At 40.3% G+C, this 26,575-nt stretch overlaps 1 protein-coding gene across 18 annotated transcripts in view; it reads right to left on the bottom strand.

Moving 5' to 3' along the window:
* Nucleotides 1–1,038: 1,038 nt before the first annotated feature.
* Nucleotides 1,039–26,575, bottom strand: part of LOC144517667 (transducin-like enhancer protein 4) — a 46,917-nt gene continuing 21,380 nt past the window's right edge. For 2 of the 18 annotated variants that reach the window (XM_078249783.1, XM_078249787.1), the window contains exons 5-20: nt 25,980–26,042; nt 20,524–20,598; nt 18,002–18,206; nt 16,132–16,148; nt 11,733–11,855; nt 9,559–9,612; nt 9,313–9,465; nt 8,722–8,854; nt 8,418–8,605; nt 7,849–7,925; nt 7,479–7,728; nt 7,078–7,325; nt 6,152–6,299; nt 5,093–5,243; nt 2,932–3,008; nt 1,039–1,921 (exon numbers count right to left, since the gene is read on the bottom strand). In XM_078249783.1, coding sequence (XP_078105909.1) covers nt 1,814–1,921; nt 2,932–3,008; nt 5,093–5,243; nt 6,152–6,299; nt 7,078–7,325; nt 7,479–7,728; nt 7,849–7,925; nt 8,418–8,605; nt 8,722–8,854; nt 9,313–9,465; nt 9,559–9,612; nt 11,733–11,855; nt 16,132–16,148; nt 18,002–18,206; nt 20,524–20,598; nt 25,980–26,042 — 2,070 coding nt within the window. In that variant the 3' untranslated portion in view covers nt 1,039–1,813. Of the gene's footprint in view, nt 1,922–2,931; nt 3,009–5,092; nt 5,244–6,151; nt 6,300–7,077; nt 7,326–7,478; nt 7,729–7,848; nt 7,926–8,417; nt 8,606–8,712; nt 8,855–9,312; nt 9,466–9,558; nt 9,613–11,732; nt 11,856–13,828; nt 13,836–16,131; nt 16,149–17,984; nt 18,207–20,523; nt 20,599–25,979; nt 26,043–26,575 lie in introns of all 18 variants that reach the window. The other 16 variants (XM_078249786.1, XM_078249784.1, XM_078249776.1 and 13 more) reach the window with 16 other exon arrangements.

Here is a 26,575-nt window from a genome sequence, read left to right as displayed (position 1 = left end):
ATCAACTCCCACTGGGTCGCCACACACACACACACACACACACACACACACACACACACACACACACACACACACACACACACACACACACACACACACACACACACACACACACACACACACACACACACACACACACACACACACACACACAGTGACAGTGATAATTTGCTGAGAGTTAGATTAGAAGATCTACAAACTCTCGTGTGAAAGGTAAATATGAAGTTACAGCCAGTTATCTTAGCTTAGCATAACGTCTGGCAACATAATCAGCTTACTAATTAGCATGTTGTATCTTGTTTGTGTAATCACTATGTTCAGCATGCATTTGTTATGGAATGAAAATGTGATGTTTTTCACATGTGGAATGCTGATGTTACTAATTTAGACAAACATAACAAACATAAAGTGTATTAACATTTAAAAAAAGGCAAAGTTGGTATGAGGTATTAACATGAGGTGCCTGAAGGCAAGCAGGAAACAGAACCAAAATGACAAAAAAAAATGGCAACACTGCATTTACAGTAGTAATTCAAGCTGTCCAGGTCAATCAAAACACAAAACAATACAATTTATGCAAATACCCACAGGAAGTTGTTACTGAATAAAGCCTTGGATATAGTTGTTGTGTGTTTGTCATGTGCATCTACAGAAATGAAAGCTACACCCCTTAAAGGTCCCATGGCATGAAAATTTCACTCTATGAGGTTTTTTAACATTAATATAAGTTCCCCCAGCCTGCCTATGGTCCCCCAGTGGCTAGAAATGGCGATAGGTGTAAACCGAGCCCTGGGTATCCTGCTCTGCCTTTGAGAAAATGAAAGCTCAGATGGGCCGATCTGGAATCTTGCTCCTTATGAGCTCATAAGGGGCAAGGTTACCGCCCCTTTCTCTGCTTTTGCCCGCCCAGAGAATTTGGCCCACCCATGAGAGAGAGGCATCATGGCTTTCAAACGAGCAAAGTGGCAGTTGGTCAAGGCCACACCCCCACCCTCCACCTTGCCCCCCCCTCTCTCTCTTCCTCAATAGCTACAGACACAGAAATGGCACATCCTAAGGAAAGCTCATTGTGGGACTGGCTCTAGTGGCTGTAATTCTGCACCAAGGCTGAATTTTGGAAAGAGACTTCAGATACAGTATTAGGGGACCACTAAGGTCTATATAAAAGCATCCAAAGAGCACCATGTCATGGGACCTTTAAAGATGCAATTAAGCACATAAACAGTATATCAGGGTGTGTGGAATAAGGTTGGCAGCAAACTCTGAACAGAAAAACAAAGTTTTGAAGAGAAACTTCTTCCGTGATATTTACAAGAACCAATAGTAACCCTTTCAAGCGTTGCCATTTTTAGGTAAGTATATTTATGTTGTGCCAAATTGGAAGATTTCAGAGAAAATGTTCTGGTGTCAGCCGGGAATGATCCAGCCACAATGTTTTTATAGCCTTCAGGTATAACAAAGTACGAAAGGAAAGCATGTGAACAACTACACTTGTGCTACAGCTACTTGTCTGTACAAATATGTTGGTAAAAAAGAGGCCTAAACGTTTAGGAATGTTATCTGGCCAACAGCATCCTCTCCAGATTCAGTGCACATGGACATTCATTCATCCTCACAACAACAAAGTAAGACAATTAAGAAGAAAAAAAAAGAAAATCTCTGCTTGGTTCTGCTTCTTCATTTTGAAGTTCAAAAACGCCCCTGTCCAAGAGTCTGTTTGGTTAGTTCCATTCAAATCCATTTTATACATTAAGAATTGTACATAGGTGTTGGTGACACCGCAGAGTGCCTGAATAGAAGTGGTCTAGCCTTCCTAGTAGTTGACCTCGTAGACCGTTGCTTTCTTATCTCCTGAGCCCGTCACAATGTACTTGTCATCTATGGAGATGTCACAGCTCAGCACTGAGGACGACTCCTTTGACTGTAAGGGGAATAAAAGATGTGTGAAAATGTAAAAGATGCACAGACTGAGAAAAAGCCAAGAAGGGATGAAGGCCATGTGTGTGACAGACAGGTGTTGAACAGTAGATGTGATTTATTTCTCTTTCCAGTCAGTCCACAATATATGTATAGAGTGCAGTGACACATTTAACTCCCACTGCAACTGTATCTTTTCTAAACACCAATAAAGGCTTCTTGTTTGTGCCCCTCATATAACCTACAGTTACTTTTACCTTTAAGATTGCTGATTTTGCTGTACTCAGCACCTCCACTTATGTGTTTAACGTTTTGTTTGACCTTCTACTTCAAAAAAGCTGAAAGGTGTTTGATGTCTTGTAATTCCACTCAGTACTCAGTACTCTAGTAATCATACTGTGCTGTATTTGGCCTCTCAGCTGCCTGGATGAATATGTTCTTGTGGTACGTTCTTCTAGCCTGACATCGTCATACTCAGATTCTAGTCAGAATATGAGTCTGATACTGCTCCATTGGGCTGTGATTATGGGGCGTGTTTCAACCGAACCAGGAATGAAAATGCCTCTGCACTCAATTGGATAGACCTACAACCAATCAGAGCAACGGAGTATGTGACGTTGCCGAATCCCGTAGGAAGGACGGAAAAAACATATTTCCGATCGACAAATGCCTTGATCACGGTTCTCTGTTCTTCTTTTAAAATTAATGCGCTGTCGATGTCCACAACAGACGCGATTGGCGGTATCTACACATCTCAATTCTCCAGCGGCAGCCATCTTTGTTGTAAACAAATTCAACCCAAGCGCTCTTTGGTGACGTGGTTGATTACGTTACTGTTGATCATCTGTCCATCATCGTATAAAGCCCGCCTGACAATTTGATTGGTCCGAACAGTTCTGGTTCGAACATAGTTGCTCCACAACGGATCAAGTCCAGACCGAACTTCCCGACCTCAAATGTTGTGGGCGGGGCTAAATTGGGCTGGCATCCAGGCTAACGTTCTTCCCCACTTACCTGGAATATGCTGGCCCCATAGGGGGTTCTCCATGCGTTGAGCAGATTGTCTTTTCCTGTGCTCACGAACCACTTCCCTGCAGAGGATGACAAACTACATTAGGCCACATCAGGGAAAAATATGTGCCCTAAATTTTAATGTCTCAATTACAGTAAATGCGCTTCACAGCCTCTTTCACATATAGTTCCCGGTAGATAACCTTTGATTTTCACTACTCACACAAGCACTACATTCAGGAACATTTCTGTCTTGCGTCTTTTCACACATGCCATGGCAATGTTGGAATAGATGGGGCAAGGGACGGTCCAGCAGATGGCAGTAATTCCACACTTATAGATGCCAACCGCCATAAAACTCAATAGAAGTAGAAGAAGATGAAAACGGTGCGATTATTTTGCTACGGTTTTCAGGTTGAACGACATGTTTCCTCAGAACGGTGTGCAACGGAATTACTACAACTACTATTTCTAGTCATAGTTCCATTATCTTTAGTGTTACTATAATTGCGACTGTTCATCGTACCCCAACCGTCACTGGTAGACGCCAGCCCACCAAGAGCCTGGGTCTGTCCGAGGTTTCTGCCTACCCACTCTATTAAAGTGGCAACAGATCACCTTCCTCATTAACCCTTTACTGCTAAATCAGATTGTTTAAAATCCCCTTTAGTGACAAATGATGCAGCGTCCCAGTTGGAGATGATTGAACTTTCCGAGGATGACAGACTGAAATCTGGGTTGAGAGCAGGAACCACAGAGTTCTGGAAAATAGTGCCCACAGACAGATATCCCAATGTTAACCAGGCTGCACTCAAGCTAATGTCAATGTTTGCAGCAACTTATGTCTGTGAATCAGTGTTTTGTACACTGAAACAAGTAAAGTCAAAACATAGTTCTGTTCTTATGGACACACATGTGAAAGAGTCGCTTCGAGTGGCTACAACCGAGTACAAGCCAGACCTGAAAAGGATTGTGGATAACAAACACTGTCAGGTTTCTCACTGAGTCAATCTAGGTAAGAAAAAAAAACTACAAAAGCTGCTATATATTATGTGTCATTAGATCTGGGAGTCACTGTTGCTGTTGTAGTGTGGACATGAATGTGTTGTGTGGCCTGCTATGGTGCAGTTTTTTTTTGGCTCTTTATACTGAACTGGTTGGCAACCCCTGGTTTAAATAAACCGTTTGCTAAGTTTTGTCGGGGCCGAACGTGGCCCAGATGTACGTGTGCACGGTGGAAGACGTCTATCTAGTGCAGTGGTAACTATTTATTTGATTGGCCCAATTATAGTGAGAAATAATGACTCATTGTTTTAGAACACTTTGATCTAGGATGCATCAATTACTATAGGTTGAAATTCAAGAAACAATGTAGATAGGGTAACTCTCAGTCAGACATTGAGATATTCAGTGCAAAGTGAAAGTTGTAACTGGGTGAAATATTGCCACTGCCTTGAATATTACCAGACTTTGTTGAAATGAGAGAAATGAGGGGGCACCAGCTTCTAATTTTAACCACTGGAGCGAAAATCGATCCAGACTTAGTGGGATAAATACTTAACCAGGCTATAATGCTCAAATTCTGACATGGGCAGCATTGTTTTGTTATACCTAATTAAACTCAAAAAATAAGTATAATGTACGTAGAGACATTTTTTGAACATTAGTATGATCCTACATTATTATGTACAATACAGTACTGACAGATAAACTAGCAGCTTCAAAATAAAACAAGGAATTGTAATCATAATTTTGGGATATTGTCCAGTTGGTCAATTTAACCATGAAGTGATGACAATGTAAACATCAAAATCATCTATTTGTTCCTGCAGATAGTTCATGCTGGTGCTCCATTGTAACACTTGCACTTGTTGGCTAATTCCATTTTATTCACAAGTCTTAATCCTACTACTACTAAAAAGTAATCTTGGTTCAACATGATTTCTAGCTGTACAATGATTCCTCTTAAAAACACCTTTATTTACATAGTACATTTTCTAATCATGTGTCCTACACAAAGCTGACACATTTAGATATATAAATATATAAATATATATATATATATATATATATATATATATATATATATATATATATATATATTATATATATATATATTTAGACATATAGAAAGATGTTTAAAGGCAGGATTGTTGATGCTTACCACAGTGAGCAAATCTGAGTGAGAGCACACAGCTTTCATGCAGGTGGAGCTGGTACTTGTCAGGTTTGGTAACATGAAGGACCTCCACATTATTGTTCTCCATCCCAACTGCCAGCCATTCGCCCGTTGGACAGTATCCCAGTGAGAAGATCTGCAACGAAGCCCAACAGTTATAATGTCTTATAGTTTATAAAAGAATATAACACATAACCATCTCTTTTATTAGTCTAATCTTGAATTGTTTCAGTGCATAAAGATTGTGTTTGTCTGCCGAGGTGGCCACTGATATTAACATATCTAGGGCAGGCAAATCTATGCAAGCAAAAGTCCACTGTATGCTTTTCTACACCATCATTAGCATTTCATACTAATCTGTCAAAACAGATCTGTTTCAGTTTTTAAAATCAAAGCTGTTCTTTCAGGGGGTGTGGGGGCTGGAACAGATAGCATTAGCAGTATATTGGCCATGTCTCTCCCTGTCTGCCCAGCCCTCTCTGAGCTCTCTTTTATGTACACTCACCTCCTCCTCTGAGATTGTGAAATTGAAGTAAAATTGCAGTAATGGTCTATTATTGCTGCTCTTCTCACCTGAAAAAAAACCCTAAATTCTAACTGACAGTGTTAGCATTAAAGGGTTTTGAGCACTGGGCAGAAAACCAGAGCACAGTCTGGCCTTTATGGTGGGTTAAATGTTCTGAACTGAGCTTATAAATTACTGCAATAGAGCAATGCCAGAGAGCGTAATCACACAAACTGTGAATAGCTGTGACTTGTCCTGAGACGCACAATTTTCAACAATCTGTGCATTTTACTTTAGCCACCAAATAATAATGAAACGCAGTGCAATCCCAAACCTGTTTGCAACTTACACCTGCAAATTAGTTCCTCTCTACTGCTACACAAACTTTGATCGATACAGACATTTAGCATAAAAACAGTGAGTATCAGCAGTTCATCAGCTGGTTAAAGTGTTGGCGAATGATGCCCTCTAAAAGTGGTAGGTATAGTTGCAGCACTAATAGAAAGGGTGTGTTTGTGTGGACAAAGTGTCTTGTGTACCTGGGAGGTGAAGTCGTGCTGCTGCAGCTGCCGTCCCTCTCTCAGGTCCCAGGACCGCACAGTGTTATCCAGGCCTCCAGTCCACAGCTTTGTCCCATCATTAGAAATGTCTATACAGCTGGCTCCGTCGGTGTGGCCCTGGAACTGCCTGAAGAAAAATACAGTCAGACAAACCCACATACAGTCAGTATGTAGGCCTCAGGTTGCAGGAGTTGTTGCTAGTTTGTTGACATCAGCCAAGTCAGCACCCAATGGAGTGACATGTCAGAAATGATTTCATAATGACCCACTTTAACTTAAATTCTTATTAAAATCTGTGAGAATGTGTCAGATAAAGTCAAGATTTGGGGTCACACATTAAGAACACACACACACACACACACACACACACACACACACACACACACACACACACACACACACACACACACAGTATTTAAAACAACAAAGCAAAACCATTGCAATACATTACTGATTTCTGGCAGTCCTCATTCCAAAATATACTAAAAAATATAGGCACTTTGTTACACACAGTTAAACTAAGGACTAGATGGATTAAAAATAACATGAATGTGCAAAGAGAGCAAAAAAGCCCAAGAAGGCACTGTTCATAACCTAAATATTATAAAACAATATTTACAATACAATGTCAAACATTTTTGAAAAATCATCTGCCATTTTAAGGGTATGTTAAAGGTTAATGACATACAGTATCTTATTGATGACTGTCTTGCATTGCAAAGTATGGTGGACCAATCATTTGTGGACTTCTGGACTGGACTCAGAAGTCGTTTAGATGCCATTGGTTGTTGTAGCTATTTTCAGTTTAATGGTATGAGGTTCCAACAACTGGTTTTAAGTTGGTTTCGTTTTTATCACCCAGCAATAGTCAAAACCCTCACACATCACCCTCCCCAGCTTCATACCTAACCAGAGTCTGGTTGTGAAGATCCCACACGGCTATGTTTCCATCAGAGCAGCAGGAAAAGCAGACCTTGGAGTCGGGGCTGATGGCCAGAGCATAACACGCAGGTGCTGACGAAGTTAGTTCAGCCTTGATTCGTGGAGTTGGTGTTGCCAAATCCCAGATCGACAAAGTACTCGCCTCGCCCCCGACAATGAGAGTCCGCCCATCCGGAAGTAGCCGACAGGAACGGATGTAGTTATCTCTGTTCTAATGTACCAGACGCACAGAAGTACTTTAATTACTATCATTAAAAAAGTACCAATGCATAAACTAGTTGCTGTTAGCAGGTAACAGGTTAAACATGTTCTGTGTTTTAACCATGAAGTCACATTGCATGTATGTAAGGGTCATTGCACTCACTAGGCAGTCCAGCTGGGATACAGGGGTCTTGTTTCCCGGGTGACTGATGTCCCACACCTTGACGCAGCCCTTGCCGCCGGTGTAGACATGACGCGTTGGGTTACTGATGGTGACAGCACACACCACCTCCCCGTGGCTGAGAGTATTGATCTGTCGTGCGTGGCGCGGGATGCCGTGGCCAATCAGTGCGTCCGGAGGAAAAGGCACAGGCTGCATTTGTCCATCAGCGCTGACATGAAAGGAGTAAGCTCTAGAGGAAAGAAAAGAGTCATGTGGAGAGAAGAGAAGTGAACGTGTGGGTAAAGGTACATGCAAACGTGGGAAAGAAGAGGAAATAAATGGAGATTTATTAAACAGAGAGGAAACATACGGTTTTCCACCAGGAATGCCCGAGAGGTTGGGAGGAAGTCCAGGTACACGTATGTGGTGGTGAGGATCAAATCCCACCTAGAGAATATGGGTTTAGAGTACAATCTAACACATCACACAAAAACTAGAGCTGTTGGTAGCTGCTATCATGATGAGTGTCTCTATTTCTGTTACTCAGTAGAAACGTTTTCCTAAAGCCAATCTCTTTACATGCTGCATGCTTACATTTCTGCTAGCTACCCAATCAAATAATACTCTCTCCCTCACGGCACATTCTTACATATGTACAGTATCACATATATACAAAATTTTTACTTTTGTAATTGTAATTTGTAATTGTAGTGAGCAGTAGAAGAAGGCAAATGATTGGAATGCCTAAACAACATGTATGATTTCATTTTATTTTGCCCTATTACTAAGCTGTACTGACTGTTTACTAGTCCTTGACAGACAAAACTTTAAATTAATACCATACTCAGATTGACACAATGTGTGTGTGTGTGTGTGTGTGTGTGTGTGTGTGTGTGTGTGTGTGTGTGTGTGTGTGTGTGTGTGTGTGTGTCTGGGTACCACTTGTGTGCGTCCATAAGCTGCCACTGCAGCAGCAGCCACCACACTCATCTGTGGAGAAATGTTATGCAGGCCGGTGTAGGCTGCTCCGGCTCCACTCAGCTCTCCGTTCATACCCGGGTGAGGAACCATTCCAAACGGACTGGGGTATGAGCACGGCACTGCCAACGGCGTACGGAGACCAGGAGCTACAAGACAAAACGGTTTCCAAAAACATCTACTTTAGTCAAACTTCGTACTGATTCAAATCCACTATCTCACTGATGCACACGGAGAAGATTTATGTTCTGTTGGCAACACTGACCCAGCGTCTCGACTCCTGGCGGTTTACTGGGTACAGACCTCAGGCCCGGGGTGGAGGTGCTGCTGGGTGTCGGGGCGTCAGAGCGGGATGTGGGGGTGCTGGACTTGGACACAGGCGTTGTGGCCTTCTCATTCTACAACACACACATTTTTTAAATCTTAATCACGAAAGGTTTAAACACTAGTCTAAACAGTTCATTCAGATGGAGCAGATATCTCTTTGCAGAAGGGTTGTAGAGATAAAAGACACACCATTTATAAATGTAATAGCAGAGCATAGAGCATTCAATACAGGAACTATTCATGCTGAGACTGAGTTTATGACATGAAAATTGATATTCTATTAAATATGTATTCAACGCTTTCTCCACCTGATATAATCCAGGGTTTATCACCTTCATTTTTCCCCTTTTTATACTTTTTGATTTATTATCTTCTGACTAACAGGAGTTTTCCTTCTTTAACACCAAACCTTCATTCTCTTCTATACCTTACTTACAATGATTCCATTTTTCTGAATGCCTAAAAATAGAAACCCTAGAGAAATGATGAAAAAGAAGATCAGAGGGCTATAATTACCCCAATGACTCACCACATTAATCTCTTTGGATTTGGATGAAGGTGTGCTGCTGGAGGAGGCGATGGAGGACGGACTCAGTGGAGCATCCTTCTTCAACAGGCGACTCTTGTCCAATCCGTTCTCCCGAGGCGAGTGGGCAGGACTTCCTCTAGGAGACGCTGGATCCTGTGGTGGGTGAGCAAAGGGAAAGATGAGAGAGTGAGAGGGGTTTTTGTTTTTTAACACAAAAGATACCATGCTGCCTAAACCGTTTTGTACCTCATTGGAGACATCCACTACTAAGTTGTCGTCACTCTTCTCTCCATCGCTTTCCTAAGATGGACACATAGAAGACACACACTTGACTTTCACTCCGTGGTGAAACATTTTGGATAATTTTTTGAAACAGTATAAACAAGCATATGTATCAAATTGGTATATGTGTCTGCGCTTCTGGCGTTAAACATTTCTACTGTATGTAGACCTAAGTTCTTCATCAGTAAAAATACATATATTCAGTGCTTAAATTCAATATCCCACCTATTCGATAGTACATAAAATAGAAATGACTCATACATTCATAAAAAGGGTAATCATAAAATCAAGGATTTACTAAATTATCTGAGAGAAGACCATAAAGACTACTTTAATCATTCCTCTGGCATTACTTCTTTTATATTTTTGCATGTTTTAATTATCAGATTAAAGTGGTATGAATGGTTCCATTGTGTGTCATCCAGATGGCTCATCTGGCTGAAGAACATGTCATGAACTGAAACAAACTGAGCTCAAATCCAAGCTACGTCCTTTAACATGTCAGGTCCTTCTCTCACTGTGTTGTCCAAAAAAGAAAAGAAAGTGTGGGTTTGAATGTGGCTCATGTGAGATAACTTTACATACTGTTTGTCAGGATGTCTTTGTTTTGTTGTGGATTTTGCATTAGAAAGGTGGCACTCCTCTTTCTTCTCTAATATGGTGAATATTTGAACCATAGACTACAAAATAGATTTGAACCAAGAGTCAAAGGTCTGTTGATCACGAAACAATCAAATAAAGCAAATCAGCCTTTCCTTCAGAAATAAGTTAAAATTAAAGCTGCAAGCAGCGTTGGATGGGCCCTCGCTCCTCTGTGCGTGGCAGGGTTACTGGCGGACGCTGTTCCACACGACCCTGCATTTGCGCAACAGTCGGACACAGCGCACACGATGGAGTGTGCTTAAATGGTTGCCAATGAAAAAGGAACTCTCTGCTGAGTTCAATGATACCTCACCAGGGCATGAAATTAACACCCGAGCACCCGCCAAATACGGGTGAATTTTGCAATTGGCGGGTAATACTGTCAATCTACCTGCCACATTGGCAGGTAGCCAATGAGAATTGAGTGATTCAGACGCGTAACATCTGTAAGCAGGGTACGGGGTTGCTTACGGGCCCGGACCAATCAGGGGCCCGCATCACTGGAAGACATTGATTGACAGCCGGGTCCGCCTATCGCATTTTCATTACTCGCGACAATCCCAGCAGTCCCACGTGCAGCCAATGACCAAGCGGGAGTGAGAACGGGTTGATCATTTCCTAGTTTCTGATATGAAGACGAGACGTGTGTGTGACTCGAACATCTCACATTTACCAACAAAACGTACAGTGAAAGACCGTGCAAAACATTTCAGACCGCCCTGCCAACGTGTATACATTTTAACATCAATGTACGCTGTGACGTTTATTCACTCTAAAGTCAGCGGCTGGTGTTTCAATCCTGTCGGCTGTCTGCAGCGGGCGGGGCTGCTTAGTTCCCCCGCGACTCACACACACACACACACAAACAAACACAAACACACATGGTGGATGCAGGAAAAACCGGAGATGAGACGTACAGGATGACCTAAATTGAGGACAGCTACACTCGTTATTGTAAGTGCAATGATAAATTAAAGTCCAATAAGTACTTTATGAAACTGTATGAATGTGTGTCCCAGGCCAGGCTAGGAAATTAACTAACAATGTCAAGTTCAACAAGCCACTGACAGTGACAGATATGTTCATATTTGATTCATTCAATAAATTATTATTTTTTGTCTTAAATCCACCAGCCATTTTTATATTATACCAACATTTGCAACATCCTGATCCTTTTTGGTAAGGTTCCTAGGAAATCTCAGCCCAGAGTAATTCATTAATAGTAATAATTATTATTCTCCCCAAAACAAGTTTCCTTTTTATTTTTAAAGAACTATACAAAAAAAAAAAAGTTAACTTCAGGCCCTGTACCTCACACAATAGTCTACGATAAACGGGTCAGTAGTTATGAAAGGGGCGTTGCTTAAGCATAGGGGGCGGGCCAAAGCATCACCAATGACAAAGGAACTCTCTGCTGAGTTCAATGATACCTCACACAAGACTCCTTAAACAATATACGTATCACGTCAGAAAAGGTAATATGTATGTTGACTCACATAGCGTGTAGAGGCCAACTCCTTGTCATCTGTCTTCTGTTTCTTGCTGTCGGAGGAGTAATCACTTGAACTCCTGTGTTTCTCTCGGGTCCGAAAACTGGCCGAGGGAGACACAGATGAGCTCTGGAAGAAAAAAGAACCATGTACTTAAAAGGAGATGAAAAAACATCCTTCTTCATTTATAAGAAATAAGTGTCTAAAAAGGTCTCATTCATGCATATATTTGAATATATTGTAACCATCTCTATCTTGTCTTAGAACAACGCCGCTCCTTAAACAGTTTTGGAACTACTTTCTACCAAAGAAACCCACTGAAAACAGTTGACACTGTGGTCTGTGAATTATTCAGAGACACTGACATTTTGCATCTTTTTCATAAAAGCAAGCAGCAAAATCCATGAATGTAAATCCATTGACATTCTTTATGTCGGGTAAAAGCAGATATATCCCCAAAAAACTACTGTATCTGCATGGTTACATACCAGAAGAGGTAGGAGAGATAATGTTTGTAACTTAGGATAACCAACCCTTTAATACCAAAAATGAAATTGCATTTGACATTTCAAAGGAAATTAGACGCAGGGGCTCGGAGGCTAAATCATTATGTGTGAAAAGTGCAAGTAAGCTACAGTTCAAATGCTACAAAATGTCTTACTACTGTATGTCAAGACTTCTACTTTGAGCTAAACTAGGACAAATCTGGACTAAGCATGCAGCCTGACAGCAATGCAAACACCTGGACTGTGATCCACTCCACGGCTGAATATCCTTATCACTTTCAAAACTCCTCTTCAAACCATTTTATTTTGACTGTATCCCATAATACCATAGCAGTGCTGCATCCTGGACAGTTTGACTACACCATAATGGCTTTAACTCAGCAGCATTGTTTTTGAAATGTGGGAAGGTGGGGGGGAGTTGATCCATTGATGTCTCTATTTTCTTAATCAAATATGGCATCCTTTAAATACCGTTACTGAAGGATTAATCCTCTCTTTCTTAATCCTCAAGGCAAAGATCAAAATAAGGTCAACTAAACATTTCCCCTCTAGCTCGGCCTGTCCCTGCTGATCTCTCTCTCTCTCTCTCTTTCTCTCTCTCTCTCTCTCATTGGGAGGCTCTCCTTACCCGGCACACAACGGACAGAGAGAAGAAAAATAAAGCAGGACCTTTAACTCGACCTTTCCACTAACTCACGCTTGTAACCTTTTAACTGCCCTTTGCCGTGCTGCAAGTGTTGATGACAATGATTCTGTGGGGGAGGAGTGAGGTTCAGTGTGTGTGTGTGTGTGTGTGTGTGTGTGTGTGTGTGTGTGTGTGTGTGTGTGTGTGTGTGTGTGCGTGCACGTGTGTGTGTGTGCGTGCAACACTTGTACCTGTTTTTATTTAGTACTCCATGTGTGGCAAACAATGTTTAGTTAAGATGTCAGTGTGTCTACAGGTGTCTTCTCTTGAGTGAGTCAGAGCAGGTTGAGTGAGTCTCTCTCTCTCTCTCTCTCTCTCTCTCTCTCTCTCTCTCTCTCTCTCTCTCTCTACTGATTAGATTAATTAGCCTGCAAATTAGCTCTTTGAAAAACATCAAGGCAAATTAATTTTACTGCAGAGACAAATGGATGGTCTGCCTGAGTACAAGCACTGTAAGTGTGAAGAACCGTGCGGTGTGACAGGGTGAAATTATTAATTTACCAGCACAACATAATTATATTTGCCTCCCATTTCAAATTGATTCCGCAAGCCGTGATAATGATACCTGTAACCTTCACTGTTTTGCTCAATTACACTTGAGAGGCCCAGAATAACCAAACTTCTCTTGTATATGTTGTTAAGAAGTCAAGGCCAGCAATCTGATATATCTGATTGTGCATCTTTGTCAGGAACTACCTGCTCCCAATCACACAGTTCACACCTGGAAGCTGCCTGATCTGATGGGCTTTGAGCAGTTGGGGGTGTAAGGACCTTGCTCAAAGGCACCTCACCACGTGGTGTGGTGTTTACTTAAAAACACAATAATTTGTGTACATTCACAGCAAATTCAGCCATTCAAACAATATGTTAAACCCTATTTACAATGCCATTACTATATATTAAATATATACTTTGTTTCTCTTCCACCTTCCCTATTTTCTTTCCCCTGAGAAAGACATCACAAGTTTGCTTCATGCCACCGTTAGTGAGAAAGAGATGTAGCTATTTTGAAATCCTATATTTTATTCTCTTTGTTTCTAAGCTGCTTTTGCTTGGCTTTGTTCATACCAAAAATCAGTTTTAACTCTGGGTTCAAGTCAGTTGATTTACTCTTTCACCTCTGATACTTCTGTTCGACACAATTTGTTTCTAATTCTGCAGCCAACTCAGCATCGAAGGCAGGACTGTACACTGTATACACACTTTTTGTAAAGATCATCCCAACATTAACAAGGTGACAAACTGCAGCTGACAAAAAATTATAAAAAAGAAGTGTGATGGCCACCGCAGCGGTCACACTAACAAGCTGCAGTATGTCTACTTTCAACAAGTGATTCATTCTAAAGGTCAATCTAAAAAAAAGTGGCCTCATTCGAAAATCATTCTCTACTTATTATTCTAAACATAGAGTACATAATCAAGGATGGCAACTTTTATTAAAGAGTGATTTTACCTCAAGTGTTTATATTTAAGGTTATTGAGCTTTCAAAAGAATCTCTCTTTTATTTGCAACTACCCAAACCAGGTATCACATCGTGGACTGAAAAGGGAACATTATAGAAGAAAAAAAAACAATGGCATTGACAAATGAACAAACAAAATAGCTTCATTAGATAAGTGTGTCTGACAGGCCTGAAGAGGTGCAGTCACGACTATATAGGCCTAATAGATTGTCTGTATTGGCAACAATAAGTATGCAGACACACATGTACATCAGCACCCACAAACCTTTATAAGTGTGTGAGGTGCTAACGCCAAGGACATTAAAGCACAGATGTTCATGCAATTCACACACACTGTGCCCTGTGGACTGTTGCCAAGGCAACTGTAGACCACTGACAAGGGGCTTATTGGTTTCATGAAGTGACTTTTGGCTGGGTGTGTTCTCACAGGGCGCTAATGAAAGGCATTCATCATTCTGGTCTCTCTATCTTTACCACTGGTTTCTGGCTCTCACACACACACACACACACACACACACACACACACACACACACACAGATGTAGGCACCATGATGGGAGCGATTAGCTGTGTGTGTGTGTGTGTGTGTGTGTGTGTGTGTGTGTGTGTGTGTGTGTGTGTGTGTGTGCGTGCGTGCGTGCGTGTGTGTGTGTGTGTGTGTAAGAGGGTATACTACATGGGGGGCAGGCGATAACATATTAAACATTCCTCTTGTCTCCACCTCCTCCAAAACACCCACAACTGTGTGTGCGTGTGTGTGTGTGTGCGTGTGTGTGTGTGCGTGTGTGTGTGCGTGTGTGTGTGCGCGTGTGTGCGCGCACACATTCGGGCTGCTGAAGAAATGCTAATCTGCTCATTGAGTATTCAACAAACCAAATGTTTGCCTTGGGAGAAAAAAGCTCATCTTAAGGGACTAATTACTACAAGTGCTGGATGTAATGTTGCTCTGTTGAACTGCCTCCAGTCAGACGTTAGCTTTTCTTTCTTTTTTCAACGGCTTGTTCTGTCTTCCTCTTTTTCTCCATTTCCACAAATCTGAATGTTTTAAAATACATTTTTGTTTTTTTGTGTTTTTTTTTACAGTGACTGTGGAACACTGTACATAAACAACTAGTGAATCAGAGGATACTAATCTGATAGAGAAATGAAGGCAGTAGTCTGATCATTATTAATATTAAAATGACGTTTAAATAATAAACTTTTTTATGTGATCATTTGTACGTTTATAATTATATGTTTTATATTGAAGTATATAATGTAGCTATATATTACTAACATCTAAAATTCCTTTAAAGATATGCAGAACAGGTTAATACACAATACTGCTCTCTAATTGTATGTTTTTTCCTAAACATTCTGTAAAATTACATTGTTGGTAACAAAATCAGAATTTCATTACAGTAATTTACATTGTGACTTTATAACGAATAACAAATTGACAAAAAATATTTAAATAAATAGTAAGTAAAAGTATGTATTTTTCCTTCATATTTGACGCAGTTTTGAACTAGCATCATATACGAGCCTCACTTCATGTTCTTTGCATATGATAGCAAATATTAGTCTTCAGCCACTAGCAGGCGTGTTATGAATGAAAATGAATGAAGATATCTGGTGTGGGATGTTGATAGCAGTAGGTTGTCACCTGATTTTTTTTTTTTTTTACTTTATCAGGCTAGGTTGAGTGATAAGAAATGAGACTGCACAGCAACACATCCGTATGTAGCAGAGAAAATAAAAGGAAGGACTTACCTTGACCGAGTCTCTGTCTGAGGAGGCAAAGGGCAGGAAACAGAAATAAAATGACTAATTAAGGCATTTAATATCTCAGCAACAAGCACAATAATGCATGAGCAAAGACAGACACACAAAACAGACAGATAATGGAAACCTCACAGAGAGAGAGAGAGAGCGCAATACAGCTAATGATGGATTGCCATTGTTACTGATTCTCCTGCTTAATGATGACGGTACCTGAGGTATCACTAATGCCAGCTAAAGCTAAAACTACATTAACTCTCAATCTTCTTGTTTATTTTTCCTGATAGCCTACAGTATGTTAAGTGAAATGTTATGATGGGAAACAAAGCAGAAATACACAAATACCGAATGTCAGAATACGGTTTGATCACCCTGTTCGCATAAAGGAAGACATATGAAGTACAGTACTGCAGCAGCTGCTGGTGCAAAAACAAGCATTTTGAAAGTTTAAAGATGGTCGTCAATCAACTCTGTTCTTAAAAGTATTGCCAAAGGCTGCTTAAAACCTACAAGATGTTGAAAGATGACATTAGGTCACATTTGCTGTCTTAGCAGAGAAAGAATCCTGTGATCATCAGGCCTGTTTAGATTAGACAAGCTAGCAGCTTAAATGTACATACTATGTACACATGATCAGCTATTTGTCAAAATGTTAACACTGACAATGGGGATGTTGCCCAGAAGTTGCTGGATTTGTAAATTAAGGAGTCCAGGGGGTCAAAATGACACTAAATCTGGCAACAAAGTGACCTAATTCAAAACAGCATGCATTAGAATAAAGACATGCATTTAAAAAGTCAAATAAAGAAACCCTACTGTACATATACACCCATTCAAAGGAACTACAGGAATTGGATTGTTATTGATTAATTAATCAAGTTATTAATGTGGATAGGTATTACCTGAGTTAGCAGCTGTTAGCTTTACTGCAGCTACAGGCCAAGGTTAACTGCTCTACTGCACTGTAAAAACCCTCACAGTCATGCTGCAATAGGGTAATTAAGAGCAGGCACACACTGTTTCTATACACACACACACACACGCACACACACACACAGTTTCTATGTACTGTAATTAAATGCTTGAGTTCAAAGTCAGCTCGCGTTCTGCGTGTACAAAAGAAAAGAGGCATCATGGTGGTTGTGTATCGCTCCCTATTAGGCCAATTAAAATGGCACAATGACAAAACATTTTTAATTGCTTTATCTGCTCTTCATTCAGAGTACTAAAAATTAAGCATCAGCCAAGACAATTGGTGGTATAATTCATAACTTTGACTGAATATTCCAGACATGTAAAATTATTCTGGGATCATTAACTGAACAAAAGATAAAAGCTTCAGTATTTATGTCTATTAAACACATTTAGCATCTGCTTGAATGACATAAAACAGCACAGGCATGTTATATGGGGTTGTTTGTGTTTTTTAAAATGTCAGATAAACAAAATTATATTTTAGCCTGGTATACGTAAATACCATTTATCTGGATAATTCATTTGTCAGTGGATGTGAGAAAGAAAAACTAACTTAAAATCTACAGCAATAACAAAAAAATCATAAAAAGATCTAATAAAGCTCTTATTTAATATGATGATACAATAATGTATAATGCATAATAGACATTTCAACAATACATAAATTGACAATGAATTGTAGCTTTGAAGATTTATATATTTCCCTCTCATGTGTGCGTCATTCCAAAATGTGACTAAGTATGAATGCATTGCATGAAGTAACCAAAAAAAAAAACTGCACATTGTGGCTGTTTAACTCATAAAAAACCAGCAATGCACGCTAAGACTTACTGCAGACATAAACACGTCAACACCTACAGTACACACACACAAGGACAGGCCTTACCTCTCGGGTGTTCGGTGTTGTTGTTGTCGTGGTGTTTCCTCTCATCTTTGAGCGGCAGCTGGTGGCTCAGGGCGGAGGACAGAGCCAGCAGGCTGGCAGTACCGGCCCCAGGGGGCAGGGGGGGCTGAAGGCCCGCTGGGTGTGGCGTGAGCGGGATGGGGATGGCGTGGCTGTGGGAGAGGTGCTGAGCCTGGAGCTGCTGCTGCTGAACCACACACAGAAATAATGATTAGTTTAATGCTGCATTTTGACCTGAAGCAGTCTGCATGGTCAAAGAAAAATAAGAAGCTGAGATGGTGAGACAAACAGGAAGAACTGGGGGACAAAATAAGCAAAGTGCAAAGGAAGAAAAAACATAAGGAGCACCACATGGTAGTTTAAACATTAAGAGCCTGAACAGTACTGGATAATAAATGAGATACAAGTATTGTAGTGTCCTCAAAAAACTGTAAAAAGTCTCTGGACACCTGAATAAGTGACAGGTGTGTGTGGAGAAAAGCACAACTCGAACAGAAATTCAACAAAACTCTCGCTTACTGCTGGTACAGTCCGAGCAAAACATCTTGAATAAATAAAGATAACAGCAGTAAGAAAGGCAATGTTTTAATTTTTTATCAAAGCTTTAAAATATCTAAAAATGATATTATCAGCTTAAGGATCCCATGAATGTATTTAAACGTAACACAAGATTTGGTTACAGTTTTTTTCAACTGCTTACACAAAATCTTTTCATGTCACACGATTTTTGAAACCTCTCACTCAAAGTGCAAAATTACACAGCAAATCTCCAAAACCATAAGCTATTTCTCAGCCTTTCACTCAGTTTTCAACTGCATAAAACACTTTTTTCAAAACACTACACACAATTCTCTACCTAAAACACAAAAATCTAACAGGAAGTGACTTGCTTTCCGTTTCTAAACACAACCAATCAAAATGCTACACTTATTTACCAGGGCACACACACACACACACACACACACACACACTCCTCACATGTGCAAACACATTATGTCATAACTGAACACTAACCAATCACCTACCAATCACTGCTTTAGTATAGGCCTATACAGAGGTCAAAGGTCAGATTACCTGTTTTGAACAATAGTTGCCAACAATAGACAGAGAGCAAGGGGAGGAGGAGGGAGAGACAGGGGACAACAACGAGGAGGAGGAGGAGGGAAGAAGAGGAAGGAGAGCCATCTCTGATGAGATCAGGGCCACACTTATTCATCATGTGATCAACCACGGATTAACCATGAGAGAAGCCCATCTTGAGTAGCTTTACAATGGCGTCCATATTGCATGCAATTCTCTAATGACTATTTCAGCATTACAAATCAATCAGACTTTGTTTGTGCATACAATCCCTCCCCCCCCCCCCCCCCCCCACCCCCTACCACCATCCCGCCACGACACACAAGCACGCACAAACACACACAACACACACACACACACACACACACTCTATTCTAAAAATGATACGTTTGGTTTACATACAGTATATGTTTGTAGTTTTGTTTTCTTGTTTCATGCTACTGTATACAACACTGTGCTACTCTTACAAACATTACATTGTTGTTTACAGTGCACTTTTCAACCCCTCTCAGCAGATAACTTTCACTCTAGAACATTGTAAATGTAGATATAAGCCTATGAAAGACAAGAGAGCTTTAGATTTAGTATTTAACAGATATAACAGTGTGTATATCCAAAAATGTACTATTATGAAAAAAGTGTTTGCCATTTGATGCAAATGCTTCATTTTGAGATGTGTTTATGGCATTTTGAATGCAGTGTTTCATTTTGAAGGAGATGTGAGGCATTTTGCATTTTGTGTGTGCAGTTTTGGGAATTGTGTGTAGAGTTTTGAAAAAAGGAGACATAGTTTTGAAAACGTGTGTAAGCAGTTGGAAAAAACCGTAAGATGATGGACAAACTTGTGACACTGCGTCCAAATCACCTCATACATACAGTATCTTTGGTATTTCTGTAGTGCAATTCCTCATTGCCTATCGGCCTACATATACACCGAAACTTCTAATCTGTGATAAAATAAAACCGTCTGATAATATCTGCCATGCCAATGTCAATCCACGGCTCTTAATCCATTGCCACAATTAAGAGGTGCTTTTTGAAAATATCAAAGAACACATATTGAAAGGCCTATTTTTCACAATGTAAAAGTAGTTAAAAGCTGACCCAGGATTATAAACAAAGTCTCATTTAAGCTGAGTATTGGCCAATGTACTAAACATTGGTATGTATGTATAAGGTATGAATAAAACTTTATTGTTGCATTCATCTCTTTCTCTTCAAGAGCGAGCAACTGACTGGTCTGCTCATTTAGATGTTACATATTTATCTCTGTTACATCTGTCTTACAGCATCTTCTATTAAAGACTGTATTCCCTTGTGACTGTGTGTGTGTGTGTGTGTGTGTGTGTGTGTGTGTGTGTGTGTGTGTGTGTGTGTGTGTGTGTGTGTGTGTGTGTGTGTGTGCATGTGTGCAATACACCCACTCCTATGATGGCGTTGAGTTCAGCCATGGTGACCTGCTTGGCCCGCTCCACCGCCTGCACAACCTGCTGCTGATGCTGGGAGAGGGACAGACAGATGGAGACAATCAGAGATAGTGAATTGAAGCAGCAACTGAGACGGAGGAAAGGAGATCTGTTGGATTTTTAAAGAGGTATTATGAAGATTATGACCTCTATGGACAAATAGGAGGAACTACAACAACACATTCATTCCTCCTACACAATTCTCTGGTATAAATGAAGATGGTAATAAAGTATATCAAAAAAGACTCTCGGCACACCTCACATAAAAGTGATGCTTTTTTATGTCAGCTGTACACTGTAACATTACACGGTCTGACATACACTTATCCATCAGCAATGCACTGATCATAAAACCTGACGAACTGTTGTATATCTCATTAAACCAGCCATAGTTGTTGTTGAAAATTTCTTTATTAGGAGTAACCCCTTGAGATGCACCATCTCGTTTTTGAGGGGGTCCTTAACAATAATTGAATCTACAGTACAATCATAATTGGACACAACAGCTAACAAAACAGAAACACATAAGCAAAAAAGAAAAAAAACAAAAACATAATCAAGTTTGTGACCAAGCAAGAATGAAACTGGATACTACTCATAATATTAGAAGAGGTGTTATGGTGTTGTAGTGGATCAAGGACAGGTACAGTTAGTACTGTAATAAGAAAACAGGGCATTTTTAAAGGACGGGAGAGATAAAATGGACCGAATATTTACAGGTAGATTATTCCAATCTGAGGGGGCTTTAAACCTAAAGGCTTTCTTAGCTGTTGAGAAACATACAGCAGGAACAGAAAAAAAAAGTTGTGTAGAGTGTCTCAAGTGATAGGTAGAGGAAAAGGGTACCATAAGCTGTTAGGTAAGCTAGGGTAATTGCAATGTATACATTTGTAAATAAACAGCAACCAATGCTGATGTCTTCTTATTGAGGGTGATGGAAGAGCAAGTTTTTCATACATACTATAATGATGAGTAGTAAAAGGACATCCAAGAACAAATCTACAGATTCTATTGTAAGCAACATTGAGAGGGAGCAGATTAGTGCTGGGTGCAACCTGATATACAACATCAGCATAGTCCATAATTGGTAAGATAAGTTGTTGCACAAGTTTCTTTCTAACAGTAAGAGAAAAACATTTTCTGGATCGGTAGAGAACACCAATACCAAAATTGATTCTTTTTAAAATATAATCAATATGATACTTAAATGAGAGCTCAGAGTCTAGCCAAAGTCCGAGGTATTTGGTGTGTTCAGCTTTTTGCAGTGAACTACCATCAGAGTATATAATTACACGTGTGACCTTTTAATTTGGATTTGATGGTCTGTGGAGTTCCAAAAATCATAATGTGAATCATTTGGTTTTGTTAAGTAATAATTTATTTCTTATGAGCCAATGTTGTAGGCTATCAAAGTCAGACTGCAGAGCTGATTCGATTTGCTAAATCGTGCATAAATGTGCAGTTAGCTACAGTTTCTTATGGTACCTTGAGCCAGATCCAGTTTAAATGCCATCAGACAAGAAGCGGGGACACAGAGTTATCACTGCTCTTTATTTGGAAAACAAAAGCCCCTCCTCACAATTTGATACTCACCAGTGTGTTCATTCAAACTCACCGGATAGAAAAAATGAGCAGCTAATTGGGGTGTACTCCACTTGGTCAAGTGTAACTTGCACAGGCCAGTTAATTCTGTCTTTGGGGAATTGCAGAATTTAAAAACCAAACAAGTGGAGGTCCAAAGGGACGAGTCAAGATCCATGTTTGCTAATGCATCCAAGATATACAGTAGTGCAAGTGGCAAAACATATAAACAATATCTTATGCAGAAGCCCAGTGTGCATATAATTATGTTCTCTGTGCTGGAGATGATGTTTCACTAGGATAGTGAAACATAATTTTCCATCCATCATTTTTTCAATCAACATGTTTAAGGCACAGCAGCTATAACCATACATTTGTTGTCTGTTTTCTGCCCACACATCTCCAAATGGTGTAGCTGCAAAAACTTCAACACAGAGAGAAAACAGACGTATTTGTAGAGAGAAAGAGACAGATACCCAGAGAGACAGACAGCTAACAGGGCAAAGTCATCCAAAGGGTACAGAGCGAGAAACACAGATCCAGACGATGAGAGATAGCAGCAAAGATTCATCCAGGAGCGCAAAACATCAAAGTAGGGCAGAGATGAAAGAGCTTATCCAGTGTGAAAATGAACCTGACCATCGAGTTCAGCATCACTTCTGCAGAGTCTAACCTGCCTGACTCTAACGTGACTCACACACATGAAAAGATCCATCAGTTTGATGAATATTGGCAAATAGCTTCTAAACTATAATCAATAATTCTAATAATTATAGCCCTGGGATAGACACTTTTACACTGTTGCAAGGGAAATACATATCAAAAGTTTCCTGCAATCATTACAAAAACCAATACATTCACATAAAAGTAAGATAACAATTTGATACATTCAATAATTAGATAGTAATTGTCACATTTAAACAGACAAAATTACCAAAAATATTGGATCAGTCTAGCTGAATTATGCCTGATTTAAGGCTGGGTTTGTTTAAAAAAAAAAAAAAAAAAAATACAAAAACCAATACAAAAACAGTACTATTCAACTCCATTAATACTTGAGGACAAATGCTTGTCTACAAAAAAATGACAACATTAATATACTGTATATCTTTGCCTCAATAAAATGCAGTATTTAGCAAAATCATGATTTACTGTAAGTGAAGAAATACCTAATCAAAGAATGAGCATAAGAAGACTGTGACCCATGACCTCAGTACCAACTTTAGTTGCTAGACAGTTTTTTTTACTCTGGGATGAGCCCCTAATTATGTACAGTGGGGCAAAAAAGTATTTAGTCAGCCACCAATTGTGCAAGTTCTCCCACTTAAAAAGATGAGAGAGGCCTGTAATTTTCATCATAGGTACACTTCAACTATGAGAGACAAAATGAAACGAAAACGAAAAAATAAATCCAGAAAATCTCATTGTAGGATTTTTAATTAATTTATTTGCAAATTATGGTGGAAAATAAGTATTTGGTCAAAAACAAAAGTTCATCTCAATACTTTGTTATATACCCTTTGTTGGCAATGACAGAGGTCAAACATTTTCTGTAAGTCTTCACAAGGTTTTCACACACTGTTGCTGGTATTTTGGCCCATTCCTCCATGCAGATCTACTCTAGATCAGTGATGTTTTGGGGCTGTCGCTGGGCAACACGGACTTTCAACTCCCTCCAAAGATTTTCTACGGGGTTCAGATCTGGAGACTGGCTAGGCCACTCCAGGACCTTGAAATCCTTCTTACGAAGCCACTCCTTCGTTGCCCGGGCGGTGTGTTTGGGATCATTGTCATGCTGAAAGACCCAGCCACGTTTCATCTTCAATGCCCTTGCTGATGGAAGGAGGTTTTCACTCAAAATCTCACGATACATGCCCCCATTCATTCTTTCCTTTACACGGATCAGTCGTCCTGGTCCCTTTGCAGAAAAACAGCCCCAAAGCATGATGTTTCCACCCCCATGCTTCACAGTAGGTATGGTGTTCTTTGGATGCAACTCAGCATTCTTTCCCCTCCAAACACGACGAGTTGAATTTTTACCAAAAAAGTTCTATTTTGGTTTCATCTGACCATATGACATTCTCCCAATCCTCTTCTGGATCATCCAAATGCTCTCTAGCAAACTCCAGACGGGCCTGGACATGTACTGGCTTAAGCAGGGGGACACGTCTGGCACTGCAGGATTTGAGTCCCTGGCGGTGTAGTGTGTTACTGATGGTAGCCTTTGTTACTTTGGTCCTAGCTCTCTGCAGGTCATTCACTAGGTCCCCCCGTGTGGTTCTGGGATTTTTGCTCACCGTTCTTGTGATCATTTTGACCCCACGGGGTGAGATCTTGCGTGGAGCCCCAGATCGAGGGAGATTATTAGTGGTCTTGTATGTCTTCCATTTTCTTATAATTGCTCCCACAGTTGATTTCTTCACACCAAGCTGCTTACCTATTGCATATTCAGTCTTCCCAGCCTGGTGCAGGTCTACAATTTTGTTTCTGGTGTCCTTTGACAGCTCTTTGGTCTTGGCCATAGTGGAGTTTGGAGTGTGACTGTTTGAGGTTGTGGACAGGTGTCTTTTATACTGATAACAAGTTCAAACAGGTGCCATTAATACAGGTAACGAGTGGAGGACAGAGGAGCCTCTTAAAGAAGAAGTTACAGGTCTGTGACAGCCAGAAATCTTGCTTGTTTGTAGGTGACCAAATACTTATTTTCGAGAGGAATTTGCAAATAAATTCATTAAAAATCCTACAATGTGATTTTCTGGATTTTTTTTCTCATTTTGTCTCTCATAGTTGAAGTGTACCTATGATGAAAATTACAGGCCTCTCTCATCTTTTTAAGTGGGAGAACTTGCACAATTGGCTGACTAAATACTTTTTTGCCCCACTGTATGTATAAGGTGTGGAACCCAATCATATGTATATATGCACACTTATTAGTATTAGGCATAATATAACTAAAATGAAAGCAGTCTGTCTGTCCTTCGATTTTCTCGGCAACAGCTCATCCGATCGACGTCACACTGGTTGGGTATATTCCTGAGGACCCACGGATGTGCATTGTTGACTGCAAGTGTTATCTCGATAACGATATACATCACGGTATAGAATGTTTTGATAATTTAATAAATAGTATATACGAAATAACCAGATGGTGAAGCCTATTTTTGTTCTGATAATGTTAAAAAATAAAATAAATAAAAAACTCGAACACACACCTAGTAAACGAGGCTGTGCATCAAAACAAAGCAGTAAAACCGTTTCCCTGCCTCCCCTCTCTGTGGGCCTCAGGGCTGTGTAGCAGCTCCACAGTCTAATGCCATTATTCCTAATCCACCCTAAACCCTCCTAATCCATGGCTAATCTGGAGGAGAGCTTTGGAGTCCACACTCACTCCTTGCTGCTGTTCCCACACACACACACACACACACACACACACACACACACACACACACACACATACACACACACCACTTTCAACTCCTCCAGAGGAAAGATTAACCAGCTAAACACACAAACACACACACACACACACACACACACACACACACACACACACACACACAATGACACAAATTATTTTCTCACACACAAACACTCAGCCGCTGGCTCCTGCATATGTTAGTGGGAGACATTTAATAAGTTCAGCGCATATCTGCCTATCCCGAGCAGGGAGGATTAGCCCAGGATAATCTGTGTGTGTGTGTGTGTGTGTGTACATGGTTGTGTGCATGGATGTGTGTGTCCATATCTGTCTGTTTTGCCTCACAATCCACCACACACTTCTCCTTCTTCTATGGGGTCTCTCTCTCTCTCTCTCTGGCACTTTTGAGTCTTACCTCTTGAGAGAGGAAGGGGATGACTTGGGCGCAGATTGCATTCAGACGTTTGACGATCTCCGCCTGCAAGACAGAGAGGTGGGCACACACAACACAATCATCTTTAAATTCACCAACAGACAAGGCGTCATCCTCTTCACATAACCTATAAATGCTCACATCAAGTCAGTGTGATGACTGTTAGATTAAAGTAATAGCCCACAAAAAATAGGCAAGTAATGTGAAACTATAGTAATTTGATGCATTCTCAGTTGTTGAAAGCTTTTACGTGTGCTATTAGAAACACTGTCTGGTGGGTCTTTGCCAAGAAAAATCTTCTGACTCACAGGAAGTCAAGCTTCGCAAACATTTATGAGGAAGGAAATGCACCTGAAGTTTGTTAGACCTCAAGGATACACACAATGCGTTTTAATGAGTAACACAGAATGTTTTACTGTTTGCAGCATTGGCCATGAAAAGAGCAAAAACCACCAGAAACTCAAACTTCATCTGCAGAAAAATGCAAGATAAAAGACATCAAAGTACCACCCACACTGTGTGTTTTAACGATGATCTCTGGAGCGTGCAGTGCATAGGCAGCACAATAATGAGCGCTT

Source organism: Sander vitreus, chromosome 5, assembly GCF_031162955.1.
Source record: "Sander vitreus isolate 19-12246 chromosome 5, sanVit1, whole genome shotgun sequence".
NCBI classification, from domain to species: Eukaryota; Metazoa; Chordata; class Actinopteri; order Perciformes; family Percidae; genus Sander; species Sander vitreus.
This window is presented reverse-complemented; position numbering and strand designations above follow the sequence as displayed.